This window comes from Peromyscus leucopus, chromosome 4 (genome assembly GCF_004664715.2).
Source record: "Peromyscus leucopus breed LL Stock chromosome 4, UCI_PerLeu_2.1, whole genome shotgun sequence".
NCBI lineage: Eukaryota > Metazoa > Chordata > Mammalia > Rodentia > Cricetidae > Peromyscus > Peromyscus leucopus.
In genome coordinates, this window is record NC_051066.1 from 68405447 (window position 1) to 68415256 (window position 9810).

Consider the following 9810-nt stretch of genomic DNA (forward strand, 5'->3'; position numbering starts at 1 on the left):
GGTAAAGAAGCCACTTGTCCAAGTTGAGCCTCAGTCACTCTCCCTGCAGCCTTCAGGTCCCTCTAAGGCCTTGCTTATTGCAGGTCCTCAGCAGCTTCCAGCCAACCACCGTCTCTCGTGTCTACCTGTGCAGGGTCAGTGCTTGACTGTAGGACAATGTTGACAGTTGGGGAGGAGAAGGCCGATAGACAGTGTCACCAGAGCTGGGGAGGAAGCACTGATGTGTTGCACACTAAGGCTGGGGGAGGTGTCGGGATGGTTTTGGTTACCAACCCTGTCCTCAGACACCTCTCCAGCTCTTCCACGGGGATGAGGTCACTCCCTGTGAGTATCCCCAAAGATAATAAACTCAAAGCTGATTGTAAACAGTGCCCATCCCTTCATAGCCTCCTAGCTTCTCTCCTCCCGGGGTGGTTCATGCATCGTGCCCTGACCAATGGCCCAGTTGGACATGTGTTTTGACGTTGTTTTGTCCCTCGTCCCTCCCCCTTCTGTGAGCACCCTTTGCCCCAATTGTTTAGACAACCCCGGGATGGGAGCGTCAGTAAGGAGGGATCCCGGATTCTGTGGAGGGGGGCAGTAGCCTGCACTCTGGCTTCAGGAGTTCCCGAACACTTCCAAATTGTATGTGTAAAACTGGGCACAGGTAGCATTTTCTGGGAAGACGGACTGTGTTTCCAAGGCGCCCGTGGAACAAACAGGGAAGGTAAACAGCCTCACTGTGGTTTGCTGAAATTCCACAGGGCACCAAGAGGGACTTGGCTAAGGGCAGAGCCCTCGGATCCTTGAGCCTCTGGGGGACAGTCTCGGATGGCCAATGAGGCTGGGGCTGGTGGTTGGTGGGAGATGGCAGAGACACCAAGCACTGATTTCTTCTGCAGAGTGACTTGAGTTTTCCCACTGTCCACAGGGGTTTCCTTCTGTCCCATGAGAACGTGGCCTCAACTGGCCCTGAATATGGGGTGGGTCCTTCTTAAGGTAGAGAGGTCCTTGTTACAGGATCTGAGGAAAACCCCAGGGACAAAGAGGTATGGGCCAGTGTCACTCATCTAGTCCTGCTGCTGGCGCTCTGTTCAACACCGCTTCTCCAGCCTGGGCACTATGAGGGCAGGGCAGCGGGGGAAGGCCCGGCTAAAGCCAGGTTGCCTGTTGCTACTTGCCTCTTGGTGTGAAGCCGAGGAAGAGGTTCTCTGTGGATCAGAAGCCAGAATCTGGATGGAGATGCCATCAACACAGCTTACTGCAATCTGCAACATTCCACCTCCTACTCCCCACGATACCTTTGGGCTTCCCATTAGGCCTGAATTCCGAACACATCAAGTCAGTTAGGAGGCTGTACTACCAGTTCTGGCCACTAGAGGGAGGCAGAAATACCATCGCCGCAGCCTAGAGGAGAAAATTCTGTCTAGCAGGGCAAGTGGTTTGAGAAAGAGTGGTGGGCAAAGCCCTACAGAGGTCTGCCTCTGTTAGAGTAGACTCTAGGGGTGCCGGTAATTAGCTCTGAGATGCTTTCCTAAGGCAAAAAGCACAGCAAAAATTATTTCAGAAATCTAGGAGAGGTTCCCGGTAGGTGAACTGTGGTCCATGGGGCTGTTGCCAGAGGTCACTCGTCAATTGCAAGGCAGGGTCTTGTCATAATCTGGGGCATGAATAAATATTTCAGGTCAGTTAAAACCACTGCTCTGGTTAGGCCACCTTTCCCGACAGGAAAAGTGAATTCAGACCCAGCTGGTGCTTAGCCGATGTGTGGGCCCTCTGACTGGCAGGCTGGTGTGATGGTGGCTTGAGCCCTTAGCTGCAAATCAGAGCTCCCCTGTGCAACATTCTCCACTCCCAACCTGACTGAGACGCCACAGTCCAAGCCTTCCCCTGTGTGGTCACTAGGCCCTCTCACAGGAAGGTGGGATTCTGCACTCCCATGCCCAAGGTTTGACCCACCAATGAGGGAGGCCATATCAGAAGCTCCTGGAAAACCAGGAAGGTGTATGGGCCCCCAGGTCGGGCTTGGAAGACCAGGGCACTGAGAAATCTCTTGCAGAAGCGAAGGCTTGCCTGGGAACAACAGGACCTGGCCCTGGGGACTCTGGTTTCCAGGACAAATGCCTCCAGCATACCAAGGACCCTTGGCCAGCTCTGGGCTTGGCTGTGCCAGGCTGGCAGCAGAGCAGAGCACTTTCAGTGGGCCCTAACATCCTCCTTCCTGTTCTCATGCTCTGGCTCTGCCCTCCTGGAAGGTGGGCACATGGCTCTCAGCTGGGTCTCAAACTTGTGGCCACAGGGCCCATGCTGTACCTTGAGAGGAGTCTCCTCACCTTGGGAGGTGAGGTGTGTCTTTGAGCACAACCTCGGCTCTTAGACCTGTCTTTGAGTTTCTCCTAGCGGGGTGGGAAGGCAAATGGGGGAAAGCGCTCGAAATGTCCGTCCCCTCCTGGGAAAGGTGCAAGGCTGTGCTCTGAAGAGAACTCAGCGTGCATTCTCTCTTCAGAGCTGGAACTGCAGGGTGGGAGTGCTGAGGGCCAAGGAAATCTGTCCTGATACAAACCAAAGGGATTGAGGTAGAGGTGGGACCGGAGCAGATCCAACAAATGGATGTGAACACGACTTTCAGAGCACGTAGCCTGGGCTAGGATCTTGGCTCGATTCCCTTCTTGGGGCATGAACTTGGAAAAGCTGTTGTAACCTGGGGCGCCTCAGCTTCTTTTTCTGCCCAGTGGGTTGTGAGGTGCTGACCAATGGGGTGCATGTGCCTGAGGGTGGAGCACTCACACAAGAAGGCTGGGAGTGCTGACTTGCTGTATTTTTTGACCAGTGCCTGTTGGTGTAGATCACGGGTAGATGCCTGTGAAGAAACAGGGCAGAGGTCAGTGGAGTCACGGTCGAAGAAACGGGCTCTGTTGTTGCGGGTATTTCCTGCTTGGAAGAGTGCTGGATTTGCCTTGGGGCATCCGGCGGGACCTGGGATTAAAGTAGAGATGTTTTCCTGCTACCCTCAGTCTTCCCTCCATGGGTCAGTGACCTCTGCCACAGGGGCGAGGTTGAGTGTGGTCCAGACTGTGACTTCGATCACACTGAGAGGTTCCCAAGAATCCGGACTGTGTCCCTTTCCCTCTTGACTGCCTCTTTGTGGCGACCTAGTACTGATTCCTACATGTGGCAGTGGAGTTTCACATTTTAAATGGGACTCCTAGATCTCAGGCCTCAGTAGACATGACCATTTTGGCCCAGACCCTGTGCTTCTCCCCAGGCAAACAGAGTCTGCAGCTTTCTTCCTTGGGATGCTGGGTCCATGGTGAAGGGACGAGAGCCCTGGTCAGACTCTGATTGCTGAGGGGCTCCGGTCCCTGCTAGTTCCCATTTGTGAGCCGCACAGTGGTCTTTAAATTCTCCATCTGAGCAATGGAGTGGGCTTCTGTTCTACCAGAGCAGTTTGTAAGGAATGACAGGGTACCCCAAATGGCGTCTGTGTTTGCTTGGGAGATAGGGGTCCACTTACCTGTCCTCTAGAGGAGTCGGCACACAGCAGATTGTGGGAGGGGATGTGCACAAAGGATACGAGTTTACCTACCAGCCACAAGCCAACCACTAACAGACACAATGACAAAGAAGAACATGCATTCCAGGTCTCAGAATTCACCCCCTTCTATTCTTGTCCCTGCCACGCTGATTCATGGATGAGCTGGGGCAGTGAATCTGGTGCATGTTTGAAGGCCAGGTGTGCTTACGCTTGAGGAATAGAGTTGTGTCTTGGAGGGAAAGTATACAGCTTCCAGATGGGAGCTAAAGCAGGCCATAGGCCCCAGGAGGCTCTGCTGCCTGTGCTGGGGCCTGATACCTGCTTACAGAGTGAATTTGCTCATTTGGATAAAGGGCTCAGCCCTGTGTGAACGCTTAGTAGGTGTTAACTAAAGCCACACTGGCTTTGGTGCTTTAATTGGGCTTGGTAAAGTGTGTCTTTGGCTTTTAGGTAGCTGCTGTGTGTGCTGCATATGGTTGGAAGAAGACCCTTGTCCCCAGCTGTGCCTGTGGAGCTACCTTCTAGACCTGAAGGCCTGGGGTGATTCACCTCCATCACAGGACCAGTTAAATTCTGGAAGGTCAGGACTGTTTTCATTTATTTCCGACACAGAGCCCATCTGCGCCTGGTACCTCAGGCACTTGGGCATGCATGCTAGACAGTTCCTGCCCATAGGAGCCCTGGTATGGGAAGAGAAATCATGGCTTGTTGAAGGTGGGCAGGGGTGGGCAATAAATGTTGCAGCTTCAAAATTGGGGCTTCATGACTCAGGGGTGGTGTTAGATCAGCTGGGGCCCTGAGTCTGCAGTCAGTGCAGGGAGCAGGCAAAGTCATGTTTTGTGGTCTGGGAGCAGACTGTGGGGCACAGAGAAGGGCAAAGAGAGGGGTACAGAGCCCAAGCCCATCTGCCTGCTGTCTCCGCAGCCCCTGGCCACAGGGCTGAGGTGCAGATCCCTGGACTTCCCGGACAGGCTGGATCTGAGGCACTGGCAGCTGAGTCTCCACTGGGCAGCAGTCCTGTTTTGGTAAGTGCTGAGCTCCCTGGCACTGGGTCTGGGGGCAGCCCTGGCATCTCTCAGGACCTGGTGGCTGAGTCAGCACCCCTTGCAAGATGCTTGGGGCATGCTGTGAACCCATGGCATGTACTTCCCATTTCCCCCTTCCTGTGGCCCCTCCTTATCCTCCTTTCTGTGGTCCAAAGGGCTGGAGGGGTGTCTTGGAGAAGACAAGGACTGTTTCTCTGGGCAGTGAGCATCACCACCTCACAGCCAGAAACAAACCTTGGGTCCTGGGCAGAGCCACATCCCAGCAACCTTTGGGACCTGCCCTTGCTTCAGGCCAGTTGACTTACACCATCACAGGGACCTGCAAAGTCTGTATTTGGAGGTAGCTGGGTTCCCTCTTTTGCAAAGTAGAAGGACCATGGGCTTTTACTGTCAACTCAGAGTGCATGGGGCATAGGGGGTCCCCCCTCTCAAGGACTTGTGTTTGGGGAGAGGAATTTGGTGTGCATCCTTTCTCTAAGGGTAGGTAGAGGGTGGAGAGAAAGACCATAGTCTGGGCAGGTGGGTATCAATCAGCCTGTGTGATTAGAAGATGATGTTCATGATTGAGGAGATGCCAGCAGAAGTCACAGGCAGTGGCAGAGTGTGGCGTGAGGCGCCCCCTAAGTACGGGAGGTGGGGGAGTTGGGCTTTGGCACAGTAAGTGGGCTGGGCTAGGGAAACCAGAGCTCACTCGATGAGGTCTCTGCTATCACAATTTACTTAGCTCTTGGGGATCAGGGAATCTGTCTGCTTAGCTCTTGGAAGCTCCCAGGAGACACCAGGAAAATGACAGTCTAGTGCAGGGTTTGTAGATCCTAGGGGATGTGTGAGCACTGGGCAGGGGCTGGGTGTTTTCCGGGATTCCACGGAGCCCCTTGCTGTGGGAAGCACTTAACCCTTGGCTGTCCTCTGTCCACAGACCCTGTGCCTTAGAGCAGCAGCCCCATGACGGTGTCCAGCCATGCAATGTTCCTGGAAGGCTGTCCTCCTCCTTGCCCTGGCCTCCATTGCCATCCAGTACACCGCCATCCGCACATTCACTTCCAAGTCTTTCCATACGTGCCCTGGGTTGGCAGAGACTGGGCTGGCAGAGCGGCTGTGCGAGGAGGGCCCCACCTTCTCCTATAACCTCTCTAGGAAGACCCACGTCCTCATCCTGGCCACCACACGCAGTGGCTCATCCTTTGTGGGCCAGCTCTTCAACCAGCACATGGATGTCTTCTACCTGTTTGAGCCTCTCTACCACGTCCAGAACACACTCATTCCCCGCTTCACCCAGGGCAAGAGCCCGGCAGATCGTAGGGTCATGCTAGGGGCCAGCCGGGACCTGCTGAGGAGTCTTTATGACTGTGATCTCTACTTTCTAGAGAATTACATCAAGCCACCTCCTGTCAACCACACCACTGACAGGGTCTTCCGCCGAGGGGCCAGCAGGGTTCTCTGCTCCCGTCCAGTGTGTGACCCTCCAGGGTCCCCTGATCTGGTCTTGGAGGAGGGAGATTGTGTGCGCAAGTGCGGCCTGCTGAACCTGACCTTGGCAGCTGAGGCTTGTCGTGAGCGCAGCCATGTGGCCATCAAGACTGTGCGGGTGCCTGAGGTAAATGACCTGCGAGCCCTGGTGGAAGACCCTAGGTTGAACCTCAAGGTCATCCAGCTGGTACGAGACCCTCGTGGCATCTTGGCTTCCCGGAGTGAGACCTTCCGGGACACCTACCGACTCTGGCGGCTTTGGTACGGCACAGGGAGGAAACCCTACAACCTGGACGTGACGCAGCTGACCACAGTGTGCGAGGATTTCTCCAGCTCCGTGTCCACCGGCCTGATGCGGCCCTCCTGGCTCAAGGGCAAATACATGCTAGTGCGCTATGAGGACCTGGCCAGAAACCCCATGAAGAAGACAGAGGAGATCTACGAGTTCCTGGGTATCCCCCTGGACGGTCACGTGGCGCGCTGGATCCAGAACAATACTCGGGGCGACCCCACTTTGGGCAAGCACAAGTACGGCACAGTGCGCAACTCTGCGGCCACTGCCGAGAAGTGGCGCTTCCGCCTCTCCTATGATATCGTGGCCTTCGCCCAGAACGCATGCCAGCAAGTGCTGGCCCAGCTGGGCTACAAAATGGCCAACTCGGAGAAGGAGCTGAAGAACCCGGCCGTCAGCCTGGTGGAGGAGCGCGATTTCCGACCCTTCTTGTGACCCGAGTGTGGTGGGGGTGGGAGGCAGGTGGCGCTGGTTTTGCTGACGTGGACCTACTATGGACGGTTTTTTAACTGTTGCCTTATCGCCCTCCTTCCTCTCCCACCCTGTCCGTGTGTCCTTCCCACCCTGTCTGTGTGTCTTCCCACCCTTGCCCACTCCCCTTCTGCCTCTTTTTGCCCCTGAAATTTGCACTATGTCTCGGAGGGGAATCACTGGGGCAGAGGGCGTGTGATGTGTGGGGTATGCCCTCCCCACCCCATTCAGACACAAGGCTGTTGGGTCTCTATGTGGACGGGGACAATGTTTACAGGCACCCACTCGCACATTCACACGTGCACCCAGGCACACACGAGGAGAGGCGCCTCAGCACACAACTTTCTACTTTTGCAGCTGTCTTCTCAAGGTAAGAGGGTGGCTACAAGGGGACCACCTCTCCCCGGGTTAGGAGAAGAGTTCCTCCTTCCCCCGTCCCTGCTTCCTGCCCCAGATTCCCACTCCCTCCGAGCAGGGCACCTGTCCCTCCTGCGCACCTTTGCCTGGTGGTGAGCAGGGTTTTACTGTGAGGTGAACTGGGACTACTTCCTTTCTATCTGGTTTGTGATGAGCTTGTCTGTCTGAGTCTTGTGGCTACCCCTGGACCAATAATGGCTAATGAATCGTAGAAGTTTCTGATTGATCTTGGGGTCCCTCTGTGATATTTCTTTGTGCCAAAAAAAAAAAAAGACAAAAAAAAATGTGGATCAGTTTGCTAAATGAAAATTGAAATGCTTTATTTGTGTTTTCTGTAAATAAAAGTGTGCAGTATTGTCTGAGCGTGATTTGGGGGCCTTTGAATGTTAGACAATGGGTTCTGGATATTCCTTGCTTTGGAGATGAAATGGAGAGAGAAAAGTGAGAATTAAATGAGAAACCTGCCATTCGGAACTTTTTTTTTTAAAGCACTAGAATATTCTTTTTAAATTCTTTGACGGTTGCGTACATACAAACAATCTGTCATGATCATATGAATCCCCAGCTCCCCTCCCACTTCACCCAGGACCCCCAGCTCTCCCTTTCCTCTCCCTCTTGGAGCTCCTCCTTTCAGATCTCTTGATGGCTTGGAGCTTTCAATTTTATTCCCTTTTTATCAGCCATGATGGGTGGCATCTTCTGGCCAGGGTGCTCAAAGTATTTAACAAGAGCTATGGCTTTGGGACTCAGAGTGGAACAGGTAAGAATGAGGTCCTGAGATGTCCATCCTCTACCAGAGGTTCCTCCTGTGTTAGGAGGCCTGGGGCCAAGGAAGCTGGAGAGAAGGCAGGGACTGGGAACAGGTCAGCGTCTCAGCAACCTGACAAGTTTCCTGGTCTGCACACAGTGGGAGCGTCTGCTGCGACTCCTCATCTTTCGTGGACAATCTAGCAGGCTCTTCTAAGAGGACTTCTCCAGTCCTCACCCCAAGAACATGTAACATGAAATTTAATAGAAAATAAGAACAGTATGTTTTACTATGATTTAAGAACCAAAAAGGGACTGGCCCATCTACCTGGTTGGAGCAGGTGGCCCAGGACTGAGTCTCTTCTCCGGGTGGACCACGATCCCCAGTCTGCCATTTCTAAGCTCTCTGCTTCGTAACATAAAATTTACCATGGAAAAATAAATCTGAGCTCCAGTCATTGCCGCCATCATCTTTATTTTACGTGTGTGGGGTTTTGGCTACACGTATTGTCTGTGCACTGTGTGCAGGCCTGGCGCCCGTGGAAGACAGAAGAGGTTGTTGGATCCCCTGGAACCGGAGTTATGGTTGCTTGTGAGCCTCCATGTGCATGCTGGGAATTAAACTTTGGTCTTCTAGAAGAACAGCCAGTGCTTTTAACTGCTGAGCCATCTCTCCAGCCCCCACCTTCACTGTTTTTAAGTGCACATCTCATTAAATACGTGTATAGTATGCAAGCATTACCACCATCCTCCTCCATAACTTTTCATCTTGTAAAACTCAAAGTCTGTTCCTTCAAAACAACTCATCCCTTTCTCTCCCACAGCTCCTAGCAACCATCCCACTTTCTGTCTGTGTTTTTCTGACTACTGTGAGTACCACATATAAATGGAATCATGCAACATTTGTCTTTTGGTGACTGGCTTCCTTCCCTGAGCATAATGTCCTTAAGGTTCATCACCTTGTACACTCCATCATCCTATCCTTACTTTTTAAGGCCAGTGTATCTCACCTTTTGTTTATCTGTTAATCCTTCAAAGACATCCGTGTGTCAATTGCTGTGAATAGTGCTGTGAACAGAGGGTATATACTCAGAAGTGTGATTGCCAGACCCTCTGGCAATTATTTTTAATTTTTGTAAGATCTGCTCTGTTTTCTATAGTGGTCATGCTATTTTATTATGTTATCATTTTTGTGTGTGTGCATAATTTTCTGTGTGTGGGTTGCATACCCGTGTGCATGTATATGAAGAGGCCAGCAGAAGGTGCCGGGTGTCCTCTGTCACCCTGCCTTATTTCTTTGAGGCAGCGTTTCTCCCTGAACCAGGAGTTTATGGCTGGCAGCCAGCGAGCCACATCAAGCTTCCTTTCTCCTCCACTCACGGCCCTGGGGTTACAAGTGCGTGTGCAGCTGCAGCTGGCTTGTTACGTGGGATTTTAGTTCAGGTCGTTATGCTTGCAAAGCCGCTGTGTTACGAACTGAGCTATCTCTCTCGCCTCTGTACGGCTGCATGTTGCTGTGCCACACAAGGTTTCCATCACTCCACATCCTTTCAACTCTTCCTCTGCTCCTCCCTTTCAGTGGTAGCCACCCTAATGTGTGTGAGGTGATGAGCTAGCCTGTTTTCTTCCATTCTCCCTCACCAGGAAGGTCTGAATGGGGTCTCGGGTCATGTGCCCAGATATCCTGGGCCCTGGCTCTACCTTTGTTGACAAGCTCCATCTTCCTAAGGTGTTGCCCTCAGCTGTGTGGTCTAATGATTCCCAAGCTGCAAGAAGGAGAAGAAATGGGAAAGGACGGCAGAGACACACCTCTGCTTGCATGGGTGCAGTCTCAAAGTGACAGTCCTCCCTTC

At 53.0% G+C, this 9810-nt stretch overlaps 1 protein-coding gene across 2 annotated transcripts in view; it reads left to right on the forward strand.

Annotated features, from left to right (window-relative positions):
* Chst1 (carbohydrate sulfotransferase 1) overlaps positions 1-7578 on the forward strand; it is a 91320-nt gene extending 83742 nt beyond the window's left edge. For both annotated transcript variants that reach the window (XM_037205027.1, XM_028878982.2), the window contains exons 2-4: positions 3965-4094; positions 4439-4539; positions 5480-7578. In XM_037205027.1, the coding sequence (XP_037060922.1) occupies positions 5522-6757 (1236 nt within the window). In that variant the 5' untranslated portion in view covers positions 3965-4094; positions 4439-4539; positions 5480-5521 and the 3' untranslated portion in view covers positions 6758-7578. The remainder of the gene's footprint in view (positions 1-3964; positions 4095-4438; positions 4540-5479) is intronic.
* Positions 7579-9810: the final 2232 nt, after the last annotated feature.